Source organism: Mirounga angustirostris, unplaced genomic scaffold (assembly GCF_029215605.1).
Source record: "Mirounga angustirostris isolate CCGP_5_RB_7025 unplaced genomic scaffold, mMirAng1.0.hap1 SCAF_5, whole genome shotgun sequence".
Taxonomy (NCBI): Eukaryota; Metazoa; Chordata; class Mammalia; order Carnivora; family Phocidae; genus Mirounga; species Mirounga angustirostris.
In genome coordinates this window covers 177,006,704-177,030,969 of record NW_026991713.1, presented here as the reverse complement: position 1 = coordinate 177,030,969, position 24,266 = coordinate 177,006,704, and the positions used below count along the sequence as shown (strand labels likewise).

Below are 24,266 nucleotides of genomic sequence, written 5' to 3'. Positions count from 1 at the left end.
CGGAGCGATTCTGGACCAAAGGAAGCCCACGTCACGTTCTGCCACCTTCACTCTTCCCTCCGAAGACGGCCTGCTGCCGCCTTCACCCTGAGCGCAGAGTGGGACGGGTCTGCTGCCGTGCCCGGTGGCTGTTAGTCCGGGGCCGGGGAAGGAGCAAAAGGCCGCTCCACAGACCCTCTGGGGATGCGCACGGCCTGCCCAGAGGCCCCTCGGTGTGGTTCCCAGGCGCGGAGGTGGTCCCGGGCCAGCTGACCCCTGTCTCCTTCCACCTGTAGGTCTGAAGAAATACCGGCGCTACGAGGTCATCCTGACGGCCTACAACATCATCGGCGAGAGCCCGGCCAGCGCGCCTGTGGAGGTGTTCGTCGGTGAGGCCGGTAAGCTCCGGGCGCCCCTGCCCTCCGGGAGGCCTGGCCCGGCGCTCTTGGGCCGCGCAGCGTGCCCGTGATGAGGAGCACCATGTCGGTGCGCCACCAGGAGGCTCCAGGTCCCCGCTGGGAGAGACGGATCTGCCAAAGGCTGGGCCGACCGGAGGCCAGAGACCCATCCAGTCGTGCTTTCAGACCCGAGGGTTCATTTCACACCCAGAGCCCTCCTCGTGCGTCCCAGGACATGCTCCCAGGGAGAGGCTGCTGCCTCCACGGGAATCCAGGCGCGTGGGGACCTTGGCCTCTGCGGGGAAGTTTGTGCTCGGCTGCCCACGGTTCCTGCGGGGCCCCAACAGAGGCCCGGCCCCCATGTCAGCCTGACCTCCTGGTCACGGCCCCTTCTCAGGACTCAGAAAGCCCCGTGGATCATCGTTTGTACCCCTTTTAGATAAGACGTGGCCCTGAGTTTGTTTCCAGGGCTGTCTCTCGTGTGGAGGCTCCCTGAGAGACGTCATATGGCGTTGAGAGCAGATTGGGCTCCCTTCTGGCTCTCCCCCTCCTCTGCCGGGGCCCCTGCTCAGGCCAGCTGGGGCAGGTAGAGGGCTGCGCTTCAGGTGCGAACGACGGGAACTCCCTCGGAGGACAGAGCCCCAGGCTTGCAGGAGAAGGCGGTTGGGCCTCTGGGCCAGCCCACAGAAACCTGTCAGGTGACCTTTCGACATTTGGAGAGCTTACTGTTATAAACCAAATGACAGCACTGGGGACCTAATTTAGCAGGATTTTTCTGGAACCATCAAGCAACACTTGCCCCAAGCGAGGATGAGTGAAATGCGGTGCCTGGAGAATAGGTTTGTCGGAGTCTCTGTACGTCTGTCCCCAGGACTAACCCTCTGGTGTGGTGGGGCCGGGCGGCCGGTGTTCTGGCAGATGCGCCTCCCCTCAGGGGGCCTCCCTCCCTCCCGAGGCCGAGCAGGAACACAGGCAGGGAGGGGATGCGGACGTAGCTTGCGCTGTCTAGGAGGTGGGGGCCCCAGTCCTCTCTGGCACCTGAGCCCACGTCGGTCAGCACGGGGGTTGGGTTGAGGGGAGCACATGACTGGGCAGCTGGAACCGGGGCACCCGCCCCGGGGAACCGCCCGTGGGAGGCCTGCATTCGGGGCCCCAAGGCACTGGAGGCAGATCCTGAGTCGCAGGGCCAGGGCGGATGCTCGGAGGGAAGGACAGGAGCCAGGGAGGGAGGCGGGCAGGCACAGGGAGCCGTGTCAGCTGGCTGGGTCCCCACGGGCCTGAAGCCCGCTCCGTGCTCTGCGTGACCTTGGCGGGTTGGCGTGCATCAGGGCTCAATGCGCGCAGCATGAAGTCGGCCGTCCCCACCCCCAGACGCGGACGGTGCGGCTGGAGGAGCCCCGCCGCCCTCCAGCTCCCGCTCCTCCCCTGTCCCGCTTCCCGGCCCGGTGGCCTGGAGGTCACTGTGTGTCTCTAGGAATCTGTCTGTGCTGAACGCCTTGCGGTGTCTGTGCTCTCGAGCTGGCTTCTTTCACTGGACACGCTTTCAAGGTTCACAGTCCGTGTCAGCATCTCATTCCTTCTCACGGCTGGAGAATCCTCCATCATGTGCACACACGCATTTTGGCTCTCCCCGTCCGTCGATGGACACGTGGCTTGTTTTGTGGGGAGAGCTGCCTGAACGTGGTGCACAGGTATTTTCCAGCGGCACCGAGCTAACGCCGTGCCCTAGTGCACAGGGAGAGCCCGGGACGCTGCAGCCGGGGCCGGGCCCTGAGGCGGGGTGCAGGCCCCTCCTGCTCCCCGGGGCCCCTCATCTCCCTCTGCTCTCCGGGAGGGCTCCCCGCTCCAGCCCTGGAGGCCTTCCCCCCGGCCCCCGCCCACTCCCCGTGCTGTCTCCCCACATCTTCCAGCATCAGGCTCCTGGACCCCATAACCCCAGAAGGGAAAGGGGGGCCCTACCCAGGAGTCCATGCTCCAGGGCCATCTGGCCCCACACATGCGCTTGACGAGCCAGCTGTGTCGCTGAGGGCACTGGCAGGAGATGCTAAGAAGTGCTTTTAAAGCCTGCTGAGCGTCGTACACTCGTGTCCGGGGCACTGCCCCCCGTCTTGGCCCTGACTCCTCCCCCTCCTGCCCAGGACCCGACTCCGGGCACTTCTCCCCCAGAAAGCTCTCTCTGGCCCCCTCCCCGGTACAGGTCCAGCTCTCTCCCTCTGTGCCCAGCTCCTCGGGCACCGTGTGGACACCTCTGCTTTCGTTACCAGACGGGACTGTCCTGTCTTCCTCCTCACGGGACCATGACCACTCATGTCAAAATGCTCCTCATCCTGAGCGCCTCGCGGTGTCTGTGGGGACCGGAAGGCCTTTGCTGTCCTGCACTTAGAGGTCCCCAGACTCCCAGAGCTCGAGGCAGCAGAGCAGCTGCGGGAATCCTGGGCACTGGGAAGCGCCCCGGTGGGGTGGGATGAAGCGGGTGGACTTCGTGCCTCAGAGCAGGTGGGGGGCAGGGCTAATCAGAGATGCCTCCTCCTGAAGCAAGGCGATGCGGACAGTGGCATCTGCCCCGTGGCCGCAGTGACCCCGGTGCCCTTGCTGCCACAGGCACACGCGTGCAGTGGGCACGTTTCTCCATCGAGGGTCCTTCCTCGCGCCTCCCGCAGCGCCTGGGCAGGGGAGGGGGCAGCTAGGCGGCGTGCAGGAGCGTGCGCGCTCTGGGGAGGCAGGCAGGCGGAGCGCTGGCCCGTCGGTCCGGTGGGCAGGCGGCAGGGGCAGGGACCAGAGAAGCTGCTAAGTGCTAAGGGCCAGGCTCCGTGCAAGGGGATCCTCTAAGCACCACACAGGAAGAGCCCCGCGCGCGTGTCCCTGCCGCTCTGCGCCCCCCGCGCAACCTCGGATGGGTGCAGGGAGGGAGATAGCAAGGGAGTTGCGTGTTCGCTCCTTCCACCGTAACGGGGTTACAGCCTCCCGGAGGCCAGTCGAGGACACGAGGACAGAGGCAGAGCAGCCTGGTGCACACCAGGAGAGGGTGTGCTGTGCCCCCCGCGGGAGAAAGGGCGAGACCCGCCTGCCCGTGTCGGATGCAGACGGGCACTGACCAGGACTCTGGGCCTTGAGCTGCAGGACTCAGGGAGGGGCAGGGCTGCAGCCCCGGCTGGCGAAAGCAGGGAGTCTTTGGTATTTGGTGGAGAAGACAGGGAGGCAGCCTTCTCAGTGTGCATGCTAGCTGCGCTGGAGTCGAAGGAGAGTCCAGCGTTTGTAGGCGGCTCTGCCGGGTACTGGCTGTGTGACCATGGGCAAGTCACTTGACCACTCTGGGCCCCAGCCTTGAGGCATCATGGTACAGAGGGGAGCGCTGTGAGGTAGGACTAAGGACACATGGGTCCTCATGCCGACTCTGCCCTGAACTCGTCTGTCCTGCCCACAGGACGAATGTGCAGAATATGACCGCACAGGGCGGGTCAGTATTTGTGAATGAATGATTGAGACCCTGGGTGAGTTACTTGACTCGCTTGGCCTCATCTGCAAAGCAAGGTGTGCAGAGTAGGAGGTCTCTGGGTCTAGCCCAAACATACAGTATTTAAGTCTTTCACCTCATGGAGACAAGGTAATTTTTAGGAAATTTCTCATTGAGATTGATTTCTGAGCCCAGGCATTGCAAACTGGCACAAATAATACATCAGTATGGACTTCAGTTTGCCAGAGAGAAAATTCCAGCCTGAACAGGCTTAAGCTAAAAGATCATTTATTAAGTCATATCACAGAAAAGTTGAAGATCCAGCTTCAGGCATGGCTGGATCCAGTGCCCTAACAGGCTGGTTTGATGTCCCCTCTTGGTTCCACTCTCCTGTCAGTTTGCTCCTATCTTGGGCAGGCTCCTCGTCACGGTGGCCCTCCAGCGTGAGGTAGCAGGAAGGCAGCTTCCCTTCAGCGATGTCTGCAGAGGAAACCCACTGGCTCTCAAGAGCCGGCCTTTGGTGACACGCCCATCTGCAGACCAGATGCGGTGGCCCCCTGAGGTCCCCAAAGCCAGGCAATGATGTCGCGTCTACCTGGGCCCCGTGGGCCAGATGGTTGGGAGGATCCCCAGGGGAATGGGTGCTTCCTGCGGCGGTCCGCATGCAGTGATGGCAGAGTCTGCAACGGCCAGAGCTGCTCTGGAGAGAGGTGCAGAGCCCGGGTGTGGGCTGCCGTGGCACGGCTGCCGTCCAGCCCCATCTCTGTGTTCTCGGGATCCCAGCTGCTACAGGGCTCTAAGGAGCCCATATCCCGGCCTTCAAGATGCACGCTACTCAAGGGTGGGTCCCCACTTTCCAGCCAAGGCTGCCCTCCTGCCCTGGGACAAGGGCCGGGCACATGGGCCCCCGCCTGTGTTTCCAGGCCTCCCAGGCCGCTCTCCCCTGGAACAGACATCAGCTGTGTCATCTAGCATCCTGCTCTTGCCCCGCCGCCCCCGTCCCAGGAAGCCCTGCAGGCCTCCCGCAGCCCACCCTCGGGGCCAGCACCTCGGGGGAGAGCTGTCTCCTCCCTCTCTCCATGCAGAGCCGGGGTTCCCTCCTCTGTTCCGGAACACGTTGCACACGCAGCTTTCTGCACTCGCCAGCTGTGGTCTGTGTGTGTCTGTGCTCCAAGGTGCCGAGAGCCCCTCCGAGTCCCCCCACCGTCCTCCGGACTCCGTGGATTGCCTGGAACGGTGCGGGGAAGCGGTGGGGGGGTGGGGGGCAACAGCAGATCAGATAGGAAGGAGGGACGCCAGCAGCCCTGCTCGGAAGTGTGGACGCCAGAGGTAGATGACAGGCAGCTCCCTAGAGGGTGGGGACCCCTGGGGCCAGGGACACATGGAAAGTGCCCAGGGGGAGGCTTCAGCCCCGGCTCCTGTTTGCTCCATCAGCCCTGCCCATTCAAGAAGGACAGGCATCTGGGGACCCCAGAAGCTCAGAAACTGTGAGGGCTTCTGACAAAGCACAGCACAGCAGACCTGATGGGCCCCAAACCAAGCCCAAGGCGTTCTGTCCTGACTCTTGTTCTGCTTTGATCAAAAATTAATCTCATCCTGAATGCTTTGTGGGGACCAGTGGGGGCAGAGCACCTGTTCCCTGCTCTGACTGTGGGGGTTGTGGAGGCAGAGACCTCCCACACACACACACCCTGCTGCCAGGGAAGGGGGATAACAGCCCGTTCTCACAGAGCAGGGACCCCCTCACCCCGTCGGCGCCATCCCAGCTACCCCCTCAGGACCCAGCAGCCCCCGGACTCCGCTCTGCCCCCACCTGCTGTCCATAGCCACTGCGCGGAGCGGGTGGGCTCTTACCGAGTGGTCGTATTTGGGAGGCAGGTGTGACGGTAGAGCCCCTATGAATTGGGGTTTGATTTCCTGAGGCAGCAGGCCCAGGTGCCTCTGTCCTAGGGTCATGGTGGAGATTCGGTGAGACTGAAGAATGAGAGGTCCTTGGCCTGGCGCCTGGCCCAGGGACACACGGACAGCTGTCTGTCCACCTGCACTTCAGGGGTGGGGCAGGGTGAGCAGCCCCCGACTACCTCTAGCGCTGCTTCCCCTCTGAGCCTCGGCCCAGATTTAAAGGCAGAATGCACTCCATCTCCCAACTCAGATGGGCCATCTACAGAGCCAAGATGGTGATGGAAGAGGAGAGGAAAGCCTGTGTCAACCCCGAGAAAGCTCTGGCCAGATGGGGTGATGGCGGCTGGGAGCGGTCTTGGCCCAGGAAGTGACCGAGGCAGCCAGGTGCTCGGCCTGGGCCTGAGCTGCCGGCCCGGACACACCTGATGTTCAGAGCCTGGCCCGGGGCCCGGAGACTGCAGCCCGGCTCCAGGATGAGGGGGCACGTTGCATAGCCCACAGAGTGAGCGTGGATGCTGTGGGCCAGGTGTGCCATTGGATAGGAGTAGAGCCGTGGGTGCCTGGAGAAAGGCAGGCTGCCGTGGAGGGAAGGGGTGCGTGTGCAGGGGCCCCTCGGGGCAGCGGTCCTGCTCCAGGGGATGACACACAGGGTCGGCCTCACCCTTTGACTCTGCCGTGAACAGCTGCCGTCCCAGGAACTGCCACGCGGAGGAGTAGGCAACCCGCAGAGGCTTTTGGGCAGGGTGGGCTCACAAGGTCGGGCCTCACAGCAGGCCTGCAGGAGAAGATGTCAGTCCCTTTTGCATGTAGCCAGTGGGGGTCCTCCAAGAGCAGTCCGGCTGCTGGGCCCAGGGCCCACCTCCTGGCCTGACTGCTGTCACCCGCCTTGGACAGGTGTTTCTCAGCCAGGGTCCCAAAAGCAAAGTCAGAACCCTGCCGAGCTCGGGGCAGCCGCTCTGGCCTTCAGGAGCTGCCTGGCGTGGCTAAGAAAGGAGAGCGGGGGGGCCAGGCGGAATGGGGCAGTGGGCCGAGGCCAGTCCCGGGGTGGTTACTCCTCCAGCCTCTGTTTTCTGTTCTATGAAATGGGATGCCCCCTGTGCCCAAGCACGGCACACTCCAAGGCCCTCCCACTGCTGGGGGACGAGCAACGGAAGGAGAAGCCCAGACGGTGTCAGGGTGGGGGCTGCTCTGAGCTGGGCTGTCGGCAGCAGCTCACAGGGGGCCCAGTTGGGGTTTTCAGCCACACCTGTGAGGCTCCCCTACTCCCCCTTTTCCACTGCTTCGACTGTGAAAAGCCCAGCACTGGCTTTCCCAGGCTGACCACAGTCTCCCCATCCCTGCGGTCCCACAGACAGTAAGCCCAGGCAAAGCCTGGCTGGGACTTTAACCCCCAGCTCCCAGCCCCGTGGGGCCAGGCCGGCCAGGCCCGTGCAGCCCGTCTGTCCTGATGCCACAGCATGGCACCTGCCGGCCGCCCGAGGCCACCTGTTCTCCCCATCCTGGCTGCTGGGTCTCCTTTCCTCCATGAGCAGCTCCAGCACCTTCCCGTGAACGTGCGTGAGTGTAACCCACGTGTGCCCCCCTGTTCCTGGAGGCTCTGAGTGCAGCCCACAGCTGCTCCCGCTCAGGGGAGAGGCTAGGAGACTCCACACCCACCGGGCCCCCAGACGCTCTGAGTGCTCTGGTCCTCTCTGCCGCACTGGTCCAGGGAATGGCCCCTGCAGAGAGCGCAGGGCACAGCCCTTCAGCGGAGAGGGAAGATGTCCCCTCCCGGCCTCCAGAGGCTTCTCCAGATCTTGCCCCTTGCATCGGGGTCTGGCAGTGGTGGATCGAAGCCAGGTCTGGGATTGCATCTAGAGCCTCGTCCAGGGGCTGGAAGCAGCAGGGGCTCCAGAATTTCCCTGTAGGAGCAGTTTGGGAGAGCAGGCAAGTGGGGCTCACTGCTGCATAAGGAATGGGGAGCCAGGGCCAGGGGATGCCTTCCCTGGATGAGGCAGGTGGTACCAGATGCGAGGCTGGGTCCAGGTGGCAGAGAACCTTCGCAAACCACCCCTGGGGTTACTCCTGCTGTTCACCTGGGAGAGAGACACGCATGGACGTGGGGTGCAGGGCCTTGCTGTCATAAATAAAGTCTCTGTGAACACTGTTGCAAATCCTTTACAGCCTCTCTGATTCTCTCCTTGGGAGAAAATGCTAGAAGCAGAATCCCTGGCTCAAAGGACATGAGCGTTTTTTGCTTGGAGAAGCTGAAACTCACTGACATGCCATGCTGTGGGGACCAGGACGCAGGTCTGTGGTTTCTCTGCTTCCACGTTTGGATCTCGCCTCACTTGTTAGGTGAAAATATATCTCAAAATATATCTCACTACCGTTCCATCCGCCGGCCTTTAATCCCTACTCTGCCGTTAAATGCCTGCCACTGTACACGGCGACGTTTTTCCCGGGGTCTTAGTGTTCTGGGGGTGATTGGTGAGAGCTTTGTATGCATCAGGGACGTCACGTCCGACCCCACTTGTGGCCCATGGTTTCCCTGTTCTGTTGTCTGTCGCTGAGTTTCTTGTGTTAAAACTGCGTGGTCAAACCTCTCGCTCTGCGGCGTCTCTGCTTCCCATCCAGGAGCCCGGGAGGTACCCGGCTTGTCTTCCCAAATTTTCATGGCTTCATTGTTCCTGAAAACTCTTGGATGCATCTGGAATTTGTTTCGGTGCCGGGCCAACATGAGCTTCTCAGCGGCTGGTTTTCGGAGACGCTGCCCCGGTTCCGTCTGTAAGCGACCTCTCTTCCCGATGCCCAGGTTCTTGCGAAATCACGCTCGCTCTGGTGCCGCCAACCCCCTCATGCTGCTTTATCACCCGTCCTTTGTGTTTCACAGCGCTCACCCTATTTTTTTGTTTTCCAGAACTTCTCAGCTGTTTTTAGGAACTTTACAATCATTTTGGCAAATTCTGTCAGGGGTTTGACGGAATGTGTATTATGTTCTGAAGGGATGGAAGAGTGCACCATGCGGTCATGCCGCTGGCTCGCCCTCCCTCTCTGGACCCCCCTCACCTCCCCCTCTGCGCCTCCCTCCTTGGAACTGCACTAGGCTCTGCCCTGCGGGTCACCTGCTAGACTCCGTCCCTGCAGTGTCATCACCGCGAGCCCTGACCCCCGACGGCTTGTCCTCACTCTACCCACGGCAGCCGGAGCCTGAGGCCCACTTGCTTGTCGAGGCACACAACTTTCTGTCGCCCCAGGAAAAGGAAGGACTCGACAGGCTCTCCCACCAAAAGAGGGAGTTGGGACTTTCTCCTGCATCCGGCGGGAAGCGCCCACAGGTCAGGTCAGCAGCCTGACCTTTGCTCTTTGACACGACAACTTTTGCCAAAAAGGAAAAATGGATAGTCACACACTGTCGTCGTTTGGTTGCTTTAGGGGCCATGTGGGTCGCGATGGGCTTGAGTGTCGCTTCACGAGGCCGCAGAGCGTCTTGGAACGATTGGTTGGCTCTTTTTTAAAGAACGAGAAACTTACTGGGAACCGTGGGCTCTACCTTCCTTGGAAGTCACCGCTGGCTGGAAGGAGGAATGACACGGCTTCTGGCTGGTTTAGCTCCCCTCGCGACACAGAGCCGGGCTCCAGCCTCAGGGGATGAGAGAAGGCTCTGGAGTCTGCTGGTCTGAGCCGGGTGCACGGCCAGGAGTCAAGGGCACTTTGGCCCGCGGCACCTCCCCAGCATCACGCACGATCTCCAGGTAATTACTAGTGGACGCGGGGTTGTGACCGGCTGAAAACCACGGCAGCTTCCGTGGCGGGCCCGCCTGTCGTGCGGTGGGCCCCGCGGTGTGTAGGCGGAGATGCAGGCTTGCAGGCAGGTGATCACGGACAGCGGAGCGGGTGTCTGCCGGGTCCTGACAGTCTGCTGTGTGCCAGGCGCAACTGCTGCCGTGGGCTCCCAGCTGAGCCGCGGGTGCGCAGAGGCCATCCCCCAGTCTGGAGGTGGCCGGGGGCTCCTGGGGCTCCTTCTCACCCCCGGGGGCCACAGCACGTGGTTTGCTCCCTTGGTGCACAAAGTCCTGACGAGCCATCACTTCCGAGTTCCAACTGGAGCGTCCCCGCAGAGGGACATCCTCCCGTGTTGCTGGGCCTGACCCCAACAGGCCCGGCAGGTATTGGTAAGGGAGTGGGGAGCTTGCCCGTCCCCTCCCCAGGCCAGGAAGAGTTGCAAGGGATGGCCTGGCGTTTGCTGCCTCCTCCAGGCTGTCTTCAGCATCCCTTACTCCAGGACCCCTGTCCTGAGACCGCGTGGGAATGAGGCAACGGAGTCAGGCAGCTGTATTGATTCTAAAGCCCCTGCAAGCACATGGGGGTCGGGGCGCCGAGTGGGCAAGGGGAGGGCTGAGGCAGGAGTGCCCCCGGGAGCAGCATCTCCGGCCACCGAGAGCATCACCGGGTCTCCCAGCTCTGGGCGTCCCTCTCCTGCACCACGTGCTCCCCAGCCTGGATTACTGCCTTCCCCAGCAGACGAAATGTTGGTAGATAAATGACACTTGTAGTAACCTAATTTCCATCAACGTAGGAAGGTTATGGAGAATATTCGAATGCCTAATGCTTTATTTGGAAAGGATCCCAAACATCACGCCATCCGGAGTCCCGAGTTCTCGGCCGATTCTCGGGATGTTCCTCGGAGTACCGTACTGGCGATGGGTAGAGACCCACTCCCTCGGCAGCTCAAGAGGCCCCTGAAGGGGGAAGACCATGTCCTTGAGCAGCTCGCACTCTGGGCGGAGAGAGAGGCCTCCCCTGGGACCTCTCAGCGGGTGAGGCCGTCCTCGGGGCCTTCACGCCTCGCAGGGCCCCGCGTGGACTGGCGTGCCTGCTGGGTCCGTAGACGCCGGGTCGTCCCCGGGGAGGAGGAGCACCGTCCCCACGCGTGTGAGTCAGCAGACCGGCCGCGGGGGGACGGGGTGTTCGCGCCCGCCCACCGCGCTGCTGGCGGCACAGACGAAGCCGCAGATTTGGAAGTGCTCCGACCCCGGAGTCTCTCCCCAGAGCCCGGCCTCGCCTGTGCCTCTCCTTCCCCGCCAAGCTCTTCCTGAATTCAGGAACCTCCCTCCTTCCGTGTGTTGTGTCACCGGTGACGGGGGAAGCCGGGAGTGGGCACAAGCCGCCGGGCTGGCTCCGCGGGCCCCCATGCATCCATGCACTCACCGCCCAGCTCGGCCCCGGCGCCCACGGCCGGTCATGCTTTCTCTGTCCTCGCACCGCGTCCCTCTGCCCGCTGATTCTGCAGCTCTTCTCAGACATCACACCCTTTCTGGTAAATGTCCTATCACTTCATTCAAAGGTATCTCCAGCACGTACCCCTAGAAGAACTCTTCAAATACATATGTACATGATTACATAAACTATGAAGGCATCATCTCACGTGGAAAAATTAAGGACGATTTCCTTGTGTAATCCAGTATGCAGTCAGCACGCAGCCCCCGTGGGACTGCCGACCCTCCGTCTTCCGTTCCGTCCTCCCTCGCGACTTGCCAGCTTCAGCCGCATTTGCCCTTGGAACTGCCGACGCCTCAGCTCCTTGTTACCAGGTCCAGCGGCTGCTTCTCAGCCCTGCTCCTGACCTGGCCTTTGACTCTGGCCGACTCTGGGCCCGGTCTCTGTGGCACAACCCCCCAGCTCCCAGGCTCCACCTCTGCTCTCTCTCTGGCTCCGTTCACTCCCGTCTGTCTGTCCCTCTCCCAGGATGGTCACCTCGTTCCCACACCCTCAGGTGCCTTCCAGGGCCGCGTGATTCCCGAGTCTACTCCTCCCTGTGCCCCGGGGGCAATGCCTCTGTCCATCCCCAAATCCCAGGCAGCCTTGACACCTCCCAGCCCTTGATGCCCACAGCCCATTTGGCTGGTCAACATCTGTTGACTCGTGGTCCCCAGCGTCAAATGCCGCGGCCACCGCCCTCCTCACATGCCATCTGCTGTCTCCATCCTCGCAGCAGTCCCCGCCGGTCCTCACGGCCGGTGGACCCCCCAGCTTCAGCCCAGTCATCTCCAAGTATGCCTGCGGCTCATAGGTGTTCAAAGACTAGCTGACACAGGGATGGTGGGCCCTCACCTCCCGGGTTTGTTTGCGACGTGGAACGGGACGCTCTGGGCTCGCGTCCCGGCCTTGCTCCTCGTCAGAATGCTCTTTCACTTTTCTTACACAACAGGAATGTCAGCGACAGCCCCACAGGCGGCCGCGGGGAGGGCCCATGTGGGGTCTGCCACGGCCCCCTCCTCCCCTCCCTGCGCTCGGAGCAGGGCTGAGGGGCAGCATGCCCAGCCCCAGCTTGTCCAGGGTGGAGGCTTGCCTCAGCTCTTCCTGCTGGGGACCTAATTCCCCAGCCTCACTTGTACATCGATTTCTTGAACCGTGTTCCTTTGACCCGGAGCTTCGCCCAGGGGTCTGGTGGGAGAGAGTAGGAACTGGAGGGAGACACCCTCCCCACCCCAGACTTGCCACATCCCAGCAAGTGCGGGGCTCAGAGTTTACCTTCATTTTACAGGTGAGAAACACTGAAGCACCAAAGCTTCCAGAGGGTTCTACAGGAATGCTCTGCTGGTCAGTAGTAGCAGGACATACCAGTGTGGCTGCCTCATCCAAGGCAGCTGTTTTTCCTAGAAAATAAGGCCCTCTGGAATCAGATCAGAACAGAAGGACACAGGGTTTCAAAAGTTGAGAAAACCGTGGATGAGGCCACTCTGGGCCAGCCTCACTCTCCCTGGGGCTGCCTACCCCAAGTCACCTGCCTCTCCGGACTTCCTAGGCCCCCCACTGCCTGCCCAAGCACGTGCACACTCACCTCTGCCTCGACCTTCACAGGGGGCCCGAGTGGCCAGGCCCTGGTGGCTGTTTTGTTGTACCCGGCAGTCCCAGGGTTACGTGACGGGGACAGGCTCACAAGGCTGGTGGCCGGGGACATTCCGGCACTCATACTTGACAAAGCAGCTTAGCAGCCAAGCACCCCCTTCCCAGCCCTGCCCTACATCCTTGCTTTCCTGACCCAGAGCTGGGTCCGCAAACCAGGCCCACAGGCCAAATCCATCCAGTGCCTGTTTTTGTAAATAAAGTTTTATTGAGACGCCCGTTCGTTTACATAGCATCTGTGGCTGCTTTTGCCATATGAAGGCAGAGTTGAGTCGCTGTGACCCAGACCTTGCGTCCCTCAAAACTTAAAATGTTGCCCAGCCCATCACAGAAAGCTCCCCAGTGCCTGTCCTTGACAATCAGCAGAGCCTTTCAGTTACGGAGACCCCAGTTCAAATCCAGCCCATTCTGGGACAAACAGCTTCTGCCCCTTCAGGCTCAGCTTTCTAAAGCGTGAAATGAGAAGAAACATCTTACCTCTAGCTTGAGTTTTGCAAATACAAACTGCATACGGTGCAGGTGATTAATCGGGGACCGTGGTTTGTGCCACACAGACCACCAGCGGTCACAGTCCAGTCATGGCCCGTGGGCCTGCGTCCTGCTCCAGTGGGAAGCTCACTCCACAGGCAAGGAGAGAAGTGCTGGTGATGGGCATCGGTGATGGTGGAAAGCATCACTGGCGGGCATCAGACGCTGGGTTTGCTCAGCACTCACCTTTATCACTGAAATGCCTGAGGGAGAACTGCATTTGAAGTCCCACATTTAGCACAGGGGCTACATCAAATTCAAGCCAGTCCTTCAGAGCCCAGGATGTGCAGAGACTGGGCCTCGGCTGGGTACTTTTCCTAGAGGAGCTCATGCTTGTACAACGGATACATTGGTTATCTATCACTGCATAACAAATGTTCCCCACGCAGCTTGAAGCAACACGCATGTGCAACATCGCCGTGTGTGGAGGCCAGGTGTTCAGGCACAACTTAGCTGCGTCCTCTGCTTTGGGTCTCCCCCAAGGTGGTAGCCAGGGTGGCTGTCTCATCTGAAGGCTGGACTGGGGGAGGAGCCATTTCTAAGCTCACTTGTGTGGTGGTTGGCAGGCCTCTATCTCATGGGCTGTTGGACAGAAGCCTCCCTGAGCTCCTTGCCATGGCGAGCCTCTCCAGGGGGCATCTCCCTGCATAGCTGCTGGCTTCTCAGTGCATGAGAGGGCAGGACAGAGGGCCAGCAAGATGGGCACCAGCCATAGAGACGGACAGTCTCCTGGATGCTAATCATGGCACCGCCACCCACCACGCCTGCCACGTTCTGCTGGTCGGAAGCAAGTGCTCACAGGAAGGGAGGGTGTGAGTACCAGGAGGTGGGACCATGGAGTGTCTCCATCATCCAGGATGCTCGTGTCCAAGGTGTGGAAGGCAGAGCACCCAGGACACACCTGTGCTCTCCTGGCTAACGAAGGAACTGCAAGGAGAGACGGACATTTAAACACATCAGCACGTGGTGACATGACTACTGACAGTCCCTATGGGGACATAGCCCAAGCAGGACCGGTGCACCCTCCACGCCTGCTGAGTGAGTCGCTGGACGGTGAGTGCAGGGGAATGGGCTTGGAGCGAGACACTGTGTTCAGGCCACCTAACTGAGTGCCTCCTCCTTGCCGGCTGCCAAGCTGTGTCCTCTCAAAACTTAATTCATTTCGCCTCTGAAACCCATTAAGTCTGGTATTTTCTCCTATTTTACAAAAGAAACTGAGGCTCAGAGAGATGGAACTGTGTCCCAAGTCCCACAGGCTGAGCCCAGATCCTAAAACTCACCATCCAGGGCTTTTCCCACAATCTTCCATCTGCAGCCTCCGTAGCCTGGAGTCCATGACATTGTTTTTGCAGATGGTTTTGGGGACCTGTTTCCTGGTTTTTCTTGTTAAGCTTCCTTAAAGTTATGTTGGTTCTGACTCAGCAGTGAAGTGATTGGAGGAAAGACGGGCATCTGAGCTCAAGTGAGGGGCACCAGGCTGAGTGAGATGGGGCTGGACTGAGGCGGCCACTCCAGGAACCCGGGAACGTGGCCTCGGATCCCCTGCCCTCCCCCGCGCGTTGCGCTGGGCGTCAAGGGCTGCCAGGCCCTTCTCTCACACCAGTGCGGTGTGAGTTGAGACCCGGGGCCAGGCCCTTCTCTCTCCGCCCCGGTCTTCCCCTGCAGGAAAGGCAGTGATGAGAGCCCGCCTCCTGGGGTTATGAGGGTGAGGTGAGCCCAGACAAAAGGCTTGCACACGCACCCCCGCGCCGTCCTCAGCACTGTGGTCACACCCCCTGATGGGTCACAATGATTCCAGCAGCCGGCAAACTAGATGAGAACACCACTCTTCAAAAGGCCCTGCAGATGTCTGGGGAGAAGGGCTTTGGTTTGAGAAAAGGGTGATCCATGTCTTTCGTGTTCATTACAGATTTATAAAACACGATCTTCTCACTTTGAATTCTGTTATAGGCTTTTTTAAACGTTACTGTGTGATGTCGAACTGAACCCTGGTTTACAGACCTGGAGTTCCTCAGGGCAGGCCTGGCAGCTGCCTGACCTCCTGCGGGGCCCCGGGCATTGGACTTGATGTTGGTGACAACAGTGATTCTCCTGTCTTCCTTCTGGGACTGTGCCCCTGCCCAGAAGTGAACGAAGCCTTTGTGTTTCCAGGCTCCGCTCACCTTTTGAGATTCTGCTCCTTTCCCACATTTCTGCGCTGAGTCATTATTCTGTCTCCAGTCTTGACTTGTCCCCTACTGAGTTAAAGACCTCCTTTATGTATTGCGAAGGCCCCAGAGGTTAGATAATTACCCAGAGCCGGAGTCTCTCTCCAGGTACCCTGGCTGAGAGGAACAGATTGTATTAGCAAAGTTTGCTGAGAAGGTAAACTATGTTAGAGAATTCTATTTCCTGTTTGTTTCGACAGGAAATCAGAAAGAGTGGCCAGAAAAATGGGGATGTAATTAATGTTAACTGATGAATGTATAATTTTTTTTATTCTATAAAACAAATACCTGTCTCATTATGTTAAAATGTTAACAATGATCCTCAAGGTATCAGTTAAAAAATTGCTCTACCCAAATAATAAATCCCTGGGTTGCAGAAAGTGAAAGAAACCTAGCATAGGCTAGCACGATCTAGCATGGCCTAGCATGGCCTAGCATGGTCTAACATGGCCTAGGATGACCTAGCATGATCTAGAGTGGTCTAACATGGCCTAGCATAATCTAACATGGCCTAGCATGATGTAGCATGACCTAGCATGGCCTAGCATGACCTTAGCATGGCCTAACATGGTCTAACATGGCCTACCATGACCTAGCATGACTTAGCATGATCTAGCATGGTCTGATATGGCCTAGCATGGTTTAGCACTGGCAGATGCCCAGCACGGCCCCAGGTGGCACTGGCACCTGGATGACCATCTGTCCGATGTGACCCCAGCAGATACCCCACCCTGTTGCTCTTCCCGTCCCAGCCTCGTACGTGGCCCTCGCTTCCCTGGCCCATTGTCACATGTTGAATCCTCCCCGTTATTGAAGGATACTCTTTTCCAGGAAAGACCCCATGTCCCTGGCCAGAAATGACTTCTCGTGGCCCTTTGAATCTGTCCTCACATCACACCCTGTATCATGATTACTGTGATTTCTCTCTCTTGTCACGTGTTGCCGTGTCTTTGTGTCCACCCACCCCTCAGCGCCAAGCCTAGGGCCCGGTCGATATTCAGGAAAATGTCAGCACATTATACGCTGTGGTGACAACCAGCCGCCGAAGTGCTAGCGGCTTAATCACCAGCGGTAATTTCTCACATTCTCCGTCCTCCTCGGCCAGCTGGGTCTCTCCTGCCCCCCGTCATCTCCTCTCCAAGACACAGACTGAGGGCTCAGCCCCCGCGTGGGAACCGCTGCTCAGGTGGTAGTGGGGAAAGAGGAGGTAGCCGGTCGGGGACCCTCTGGAAGCTTCTGCCGGGAGGTGGCCTGGGTCACTCCTGCCCATGTGTGACTACTGCTCTGCTGTCATCAACCACGCTGGGGCCAGCGGGGGGACATGTGGGCCCTTCAGGAGGGAGACTTCCCCAGGCCGGACCGACGACCCTCCCGCAGAGGCAGTGGGTAGTTCGAGTGAGCGAGTGAGTCTGCAGAGTTATTTCCTGCAGCACACAGAACCTTCCCTGACTCTCCCAAGCGTGCACTCATCTACCAGAAATCTTTCCAGGCCTGTTGTCTCTTTCTTTCCGTGGTGTGAGCACATGGGGCCTGTCCAGTGACCTCACCTTGGAGCGGAAGCTCTTAAATGCTGACGAGGGAGGGTCTGCAGCTCAGGACTGAGGAGTGGCCAGGTCCGCTTGGGGCCTGGTGGGCACGGGCTTAGGGGGCCATGAGCCAGGGCTCTCCGCTCTCCAGCAAATTAAGATGGAGCCAGGCATAGCCATGTTGTCCCGGCAGCTGCTCGTTGACCCGGCTGCTGCTGGCCGGCCAGGTCGGGGCAGTGCGTCTGCCCCGGGGGGGTCGGGTGAGAAGGGCGAAGTGCTGCCCTTCCTGCTCTGTGGGGCTTGTGTGCAGGGCCTCCCTGTGCAATCAGCCAGAATCCCAGAAGATTCCAGAAATCTTCAGGGGCAGGGTACTTCTAAAGGCCCCGAAGTTCCTCTGTTACTGCTTCGGTGGGCTCTGTCTCTGGCGGCTCTGTGGCCGGGATGGCAGGAGCCACCCCACCGAGGACTGGCTCCTGGGGCGCGGTGGCATCGCCAGCCCTGACGCCAGGCATCACCTTTGCAAGCCACCTCTCAGGGCTGCTTGTGGGCAATCCATGTCTCAGCACGTGTCAGAGGCAGCCATGCGAAAATGCTCTTTAATGCCGATTTCATGCATGGGACGAAAGCATCCCAGGCTGACACCTGTGTTTACCGTACATCACGGGCGCGAGCAAGGGCTCGTCAGACATTCCGTCCATGCCCCCCCGCACATGCGCCATGACCAACAAGTACTGTATTTGGGGCTGTAAACGGCATTGCCTCCCTAAGTCGGGTCATCCTGCTGGCGTGGAGACCCAGACGCTTTCAGGAGCCAAGAAAATGCATCTCAAAACCGACACGCTCTGCTCTCTGTTTGCACACATTTCTCTTCCCTGCTGATGTCGTCACCAAAAATGTCCTTGTTCCCTGCAGCATTTTTATGGCACAAAAGCTCTGTGCTGCAGGATAGCTGGTGGGCACGTCAGAGCAGCTCAGGACCTGCACGGGACCAATGGGTTTTGTCCAGCATGTGACGACCTTGGCCAAGAGGCACGTGGCCCCTGAATTCCGGGAGCCGCCTCGAGTCCCCGGGAGCCCCAGTTTTCTGTGGACCTCTGTGTCCAGAAAACAGTCTCGGGCCCGGGGTTTGGGAAGGAAACCCTGGGGTGGGGGTGGGGGTGGGGCACCACGCACAGACAGTTCTAACCAACTACCAGGGTAATGGCCGTGCTCAATTTCGCCTTTCACGTTTTAATTGTACAACAGTAATTTTGCGATAGAGTTGCCGATGGCAAACATGCAAGACATTAACTTTATTTATGTTTTGGATTATTAATGTGGCTGTTAAAATTCCTCCAGTTAGTTTTGACTGAATTGTTTTTTTGTGTGATTCTGTTGTTTAATGGAGCGGTAAATAAGAATTTCTGATAATGAGGCCGAGCATCTGTCACAACAACCTGGTGTCGGTTATTAACATTTCCATTAACGGCAGGGTGGGCAGTGATCATACGGGAGCCACACAGTTAGAACAAAATAAATAGTCGGTGTCAGGCTGAGTGGGAGTTAATTACTATTTTATTCTGCTTTGTGGGGAGGGAGGGGAAGGGGTGACTCTCGAAGGTCGTTCTCTCCCGAGAGCCGGCGTGCGGGGCCGTCGCCCTCGGACAGTGGCTGTGTCGTCTCTGCGCACAGCCCGGAAACGCCCCGGGCCCGCAGGCCGAGGCCCCCAGACAGCTCCGGGGCTCCGGGGTCCAGCCCAGCACAGACCCGTGGGGGCGCGCACAGGGGGCAGGGGAAGGGCGTAGCTCCCAGGAGGCAGAGAGGAGCCCATCATGCACACAGGTGCCGGGCGAGGAATTCGGAGACGGCGCGGGGCTGGCGCACGCAGACGAGACGTGTTCTGCGTGTGCACGCATGCTCTCGCCCAGCTTCCCAAGGGCCGCCTGCCGAGCCGACGGCCGCAGTGTCCTCCCCACCTCTTGGAGCACAGCGTGGCCCTCGGGGCGGGAGGACCCGGTCCTCAGTTGGAGCCGTGAGGGGCCTCAGGGCAGGGCCACAGGGAGTGGTGCTGTCTGTGCTCCTGACCCCGTTGGGGGATCAGCCCGGCGTCTGCAGCCCCAGGGAACAGGGCTCCTCCCCATGAGGTCTCTGGCATGGGCACACAGATGCCTTATTTTCTCCACGTTCCATCCAAAACGCAGTGCCTCGCTCCACTGCGAACGTGGCAACACGCCCCATAGGGCCAGCAGGACCTGCTGCTCACTCAGCGGCAGGCCCCCAGACGTCCCCTGTCAAGTCCCGGTTGGTGCTGAGACCTCAGATCCTCCTGCACGCGTCACACCTTGACGTCACAGTAGCCCTTAGACCAGCCTGCCAGCACCGCCTCGCGTCCCACTCACGAGGCCCGCGATGACCGGATCATACCTTTGTTTTTGAACACTCTGCCAACTGTGTCTCAATAGAATCTGTTTTCTTTGTACTTCTGCAGACTATTTTATGCATCTCTAAACGTGATTCCAGGGAGGGTTTGCAGGGCTCCCTGGCATAAAGGTTGGATGGCCCGGGGTAGGCTCTCAGCTAGGGGCCCTGCACGCGTCAACAGACATCTCAGCTCCTGTCCTGCACTGCTCTCTCCCCAGCCCCGGCCATGGCTCCGCAGAACATCCAGGTGACCTCGCTCACGGCCAGCCAGCTGGAGGTCACGTGGGACCCGCCGCCCCCGGAGAGCCAGAACGGGAACATCCAGGGCTACAAGGCAATGCTCTCTCGCATGGTTTGGCTCTTCCTTCCAGGTCACCTGTAGGCCGGGATAAGTGGCCTCGATCCCCAGAGTTCCCGCGGGCTTTGCTGGAACCCCAGCCACACTCCATGTCCTGCCGGCAGACCCACAGCCAACCGTCTGCCCGGAGAGCCACGGGAGATACTGAGCGGCTGGAGCGGGCTTAGCCTGACCTTGCCTCCCGGCCTGGGGGTGGGGGCCTGGTGCCCAGGATTCCGTCCCTCCCAGGCCCGGCCAGGACCCCTTTCTGCCCCTGCACCCACTCTGGGGGCCTCCAGTATCTCTGCTGACAATAAAACAGAGCGGGCTGAAGAGAACAGGCTTTCCAGCCCAGCTCTGCCCTTGGGTTTCTATTGAACATTTCGTGAGGTCCGGGCTGGAGGGGCCCAAGAATTTGCATTTCTAACAAGTTCCCCCAGGGGTGTGGTTCCTAGGAAGCCCACTTTGAGAACCACCACACTAAAATCTTACGATTTCACATTAGTTAACCATTCCGGAGATGGGGCCAAAGAAAGGCAGCGGGCCGTTGAGTGATTACCCAGAGTGGGTTCATCTGGGGGGGGGCAGGAAGCCCCCCACACCCGTCTGCAAGGCCACTTCTGTGCAGAGAACTCAGAAGGACCAGCTAAACCGCCCCGAAGAAAGCAGCCCTGGGCTGTCCCCGGCAAACTCCCCCTGAATGCCTCTCCTGCTGCAGGCCCAGGATGGGCGGTCGTCAGCTTCTGCGGCCAGCCTGCCCTGATGACTATTGGGCCAATTAAATGCCCATTTAAAAATGATTTTTGTCGGTGCTTTATGAAAATAAATACCTTCCTCCACAGCAGGGCTGTTACAGTGATTAATGAGCTAGTGGGAAGTCTCGTGAGCTTGGAGGCAAGATGCTATTTATGTATGTCCAAAATATGTTTTCTAATTTCCTTAATGATAAAGACATTGAACTTGGATATTGATCTCAAGTTAGGAAGGCCTGTCCAAGCACAGGATCGGCTGTGCACAGTCGGGAGAACAGAAGCTGGACCGCGTCTGGCCGGCGCAAGTCAGCTATGTTCACGGTCCGGGTACACGCCAGCAGTGCTGGATGGAGGGCCCCGCGGGAGGTGGGAAGCGGGCCCCGGCTCTCTGCATGAATGGCCTGGCTGGGTTGCGGCCCACGGAGCCAAGGTGGGTCCACAGGTGGGTGCTGTCTTAGGGCAGCCCGGCTGGCACTGGGGCGGGGCAGCCGTCCTCGGCCCGCTGTCCAGGGAAGTGATCCTGGAAACCTCCTCCAGCCTGTCCACGAACACATACAAGCTGGGTGAGGGGAAATAAATCTGGGAGAAGCACGGGGCCTTCCCCCACAGTGCTGAGCCTGACGTGGTTCTTCCCCGGGTTATTTTTGGTGCCCCGTGGATTGAAGACTCACGTGTCGGCCTGCCGTGGGAGCGCAGGGCAGAGGCCCGGGTTCTCTGCACAGGCTGGAGCAGGGGCGGATAGGGTCGGTCTCCTTCTGTCCAGAAGACTGAGGGACAGGACAGAGGCCGTAAATCAAAGCACCGAGCTCTGGAAAGGAAAAGGCATTCACAGGGAGCTGGAGGAAAGTGCCACGTTCCGTGTTCTGTTAGGCAAAGCCCAAATTCCAGAACAACAACTCAGAAATGCAAATTATTGGCTTCCCAAACTGTATTAGCAGCCAAGGACCCCCCTCCCCCCGGCACTGACTTCCCTCCCCCCGGCTCTCGGCCTTCCCAGCCGCAGCGTGGCCTGACCCAGGGGCTTCGTGCTCGGGCCCACAGTCCCGCCTCACCCTGCACTGGCTGGGCCACCTCCCCTGAACGAGCTCTGAAACGGGGGCTGCCACCCCGTCCCCACGGCCTGCCTCTGACCTCTGGCTCTTTCCAACAGGTTTACTACTGGGAGGCAGACAGCCAGAACGAAACGGAGAAGATGAAGGTGCTGTTCCTGCCGGAGACCGTGGTGAAGCTGAAGAACCTGACCAGCCACACCCAGTACCTGGTCAGAATCTCCGCCTTCAACGCCGCCGGGGACGGGCCGCAGAGCGACCCCAGGCAGGGGCGCACGCATCAGGCCGGTAGGAGAGCGGCGTGCTTCCTTCCCACAGTCTTCAGTTGGGCCCCCCTCTGCCAGCCGCAGGCCTGGTGCCCCTGCAGTCGCCCCTGAGCCCAGCTGAACAAGCGGGCCCTGCCCTCTGTCCCCAGCAGCTCACTGCTCAGCCTGCTCTGTAACACACACCATTGTGTGCCGAGCCATTCCTGCAGAGGCCTGGGTTCGATTCACTTGCTTCCCCCAGGGCCTGGCCTCAGCATGCTGCGTGGTGGCCCCCGGTACCCACGAGGTGGCTGTGAGCGGTGCATGTTTTCCCGTAGACGCTCCAGGACCGCGGAGGGCAGGCGGGCTCTGCATCTGCACCCAGGCCTCCTTCCAGTTCCCTCAGGGAGCTTCTTACTGGGGTCTTGGCCCCGGCATGTCCACACCCCTGGGGGACGAGCACCTGTGCATGGAGAGTCCAGGCCACAGTATCGGACGCTTCCCGGGTTTCTGGGGTCACAGACCACACGGAACGGCTCGCCACCGCCTCTCAGACTCTTGCCACCAGCCAGGCCCAAGGGCACTGCGAGACCAGACGTCCCCCTGCCTGCCGCCCCACCCCCACACACGGAGTGTGTTTCCAGCTCGAGGCTCATTCTCCTGTGCCTCTCAGCTTCCCAGCAGCCTGGAGAACTTAGGAGGTGGTCAGGAGTTCCCAGGGAATGCAGCTTAGCACTGGTCCTGGGGATCTCTGAGAGGCACTTCGTTCATGGGACCCAGGAAGTGCAAAGCCAGGAAAGCCAGGGAGATCTGTCTCACTCAGGGTTCCTGGGAAGTCAGTGGGTTCAACCAGTGAACCCCCCTAGGTGCTTCATCTCCTGGGGACGGGGACTCCCTAGCATCATGCGTCCTTCCCACAAGATGACTGACCAGCTTGCAAGGGCAGCTTCCCGGGGGCCTCATCCAGCAGCTGGGGAGGGGCCGTTTCTGGAATCCCAGCTGGGTCACCTGTTCCTCCCCAGGGCACCAGGCACCTGGCAGGTCACGGGGTGACTGAAGGGAGCACAGCTGGGAGGACGCGTGGTGCTGATTCTGGGGGTCAGTCCCGGGCACCGACCCCCACACGGAGCCCAGGCCAGGGGCCGGTGAGCAGGCTCCACTCCCTGACCACACGCCTGGCCCTACACGGCCACAGGCAGCTTCTCCCACCCAGGGTGGCTCGCTGGGGCCCCCTGTCTCCAGCCCCAGGTGGAGCCGGAGAGGGCCTCCCACACATACCACAGGCCAGGGCGGAGAGGGGGCGGGGCCTCCAGCAGGGTTCCGCGCTGGGAAGTGAAGCCATCTGCCTTTCATTCTGCGCCTCTATCTATTATTCATCTTTCTGCCTTTGTCACTGTCTTTCAGGCTCCTTTGTGTTAAACCCCATCATTTTCTCTGCTCTTCTCTAGAGGGTCCAGGTTTCTGATGGATCCGGGCAAGTTCAGAGACAGTCAATAAGTCTTCTTTTGTGCCAGAGCATGGAGACTTTTACTGAGTTGAAAATAACATCTAATAACACTTTTAGTCTATGTGGAGGCATAGACGTGTACGTAAATGATCTATAAAGGAGCTTGACTGAAAGTCCCATTACGCTCTGTTCCTCCAGCTCCTGGGACCCCCAGCTTCTTGGCGTTCTCAGAAATAACCTCTACCACGCTTAATGTCTCGTGGGGCGAACCGGCGGCGGCCAACGGCATCCTGCAGGGCTACCGAGTGGTCTACGAGCCCTTAGCACCCGTCCAAGGTGAGGCCCGAGGGGGGCAGCAGGGAAAGCCAACCTCCCAGGCGCGCAAGCCACTCCCCAGTCCGCAAGAGGCCTGCGAGCCATCGCGGGGCCAGGACCAGAAGGTCCGCGCCCTGGGCTCCAACACAGCCCTCCCCCGGCCGACTTGCAACGGGACACTCTTTGACCTTTCTCCCTCTGACCCAAGACATTTCTCTCCTGCTTCTGCTGTGTCCTGGGCACCACTTGTTAGAACCACATGGAGAACGTAGGCCCATCATGTTCCATGGGCATCCTAGGAGAGGTGCTGACCGTCCAGCGTCCTCAGAGATTTCTCCAGTGACACCCTTCATGCATTCATTCCCTCGAGTCTTCATTAAGCTCCTGCTGCATGCCAAGTGCTGTTCTAGATGCTGGAGTCTATAGATCCGGGGAAGCAGGGACCTTCACTGAACTGTTCATCACGATCCTTGCTTCCCTGAATCCGTGAGTCTGTATTCCAGCAAGGAGAGAAGCAACACACCCACAAACAATCCACGATGTGATGGTGACCAGTGTCTCGAGGACCTAGGCGTGCCGAGCTCCCAGCCCTGGGGAAGTTCAGCAGCGCATGGGCCGCTCAGGGTCGGGCTCGGGGTCCTGAGGCCAAGCCTGAGGAGTGGGGAGGAGGTCGTGCGAGAGCAGCAGGCCGGGTCACAAAGGCCAGGTCACCAGGACAGGGTTACCAGGGCCAGGTCACGAGGGCCAGGTCACCAGGGTCGGGTCACCAGGGCCGGGTCACAAGGGCCAGGTCACGAGGGCCGTGGCTGCAGGGCCCTGAGAGGGTCTGGCTCACACAG

General features: G+C 60.0%; 1 protein-coding gene and 1 long non-coding RNA gene across 14 annotated transcripts in view; both read left to right on the top strand.

Moving 5' to 3' along the window:
• Positions 1-24,266, top strand: part of SDK1 (sidekick cell adhesion molecule 1) — an 854,344-nt gene that overhangs the window by 790,539 nt on the left and 39,539 nt on the right. For all 13 annotated transcript variants that reach the window (XM_064593372.1, XM_064593371.1, XM_064593374.1 and 10 more), the window contains 4 exons: positions 276-377; positions 19,501-19,616; positions 21,522-21,708; positions 23,311-23,448. In XM_064593372.1, the coding sequence (XP_064449442.1) occupies positions 276-377; positions 19,501-19,616; positions 21,522-21,708; positions 23,311-23,448 (543 nt within the window). The remainder of the gene's footprint in view (positions 1-275; positions 378-19,500; positions 19,617-21,521; positions 21,709-23,310; positions 23,449-24,266) is intronic.
• LOC135364602 (uncharacterized) lies at positions 1,223-15,253 on the top strand. Its single transcript, XR_010412053.1, has 2 exons — positions 1,223-9,055; positions 9,148-15,253. It is a non-coding gene; the product is annotated as an uncharacterized LOC135364602 (long non-coding RNA).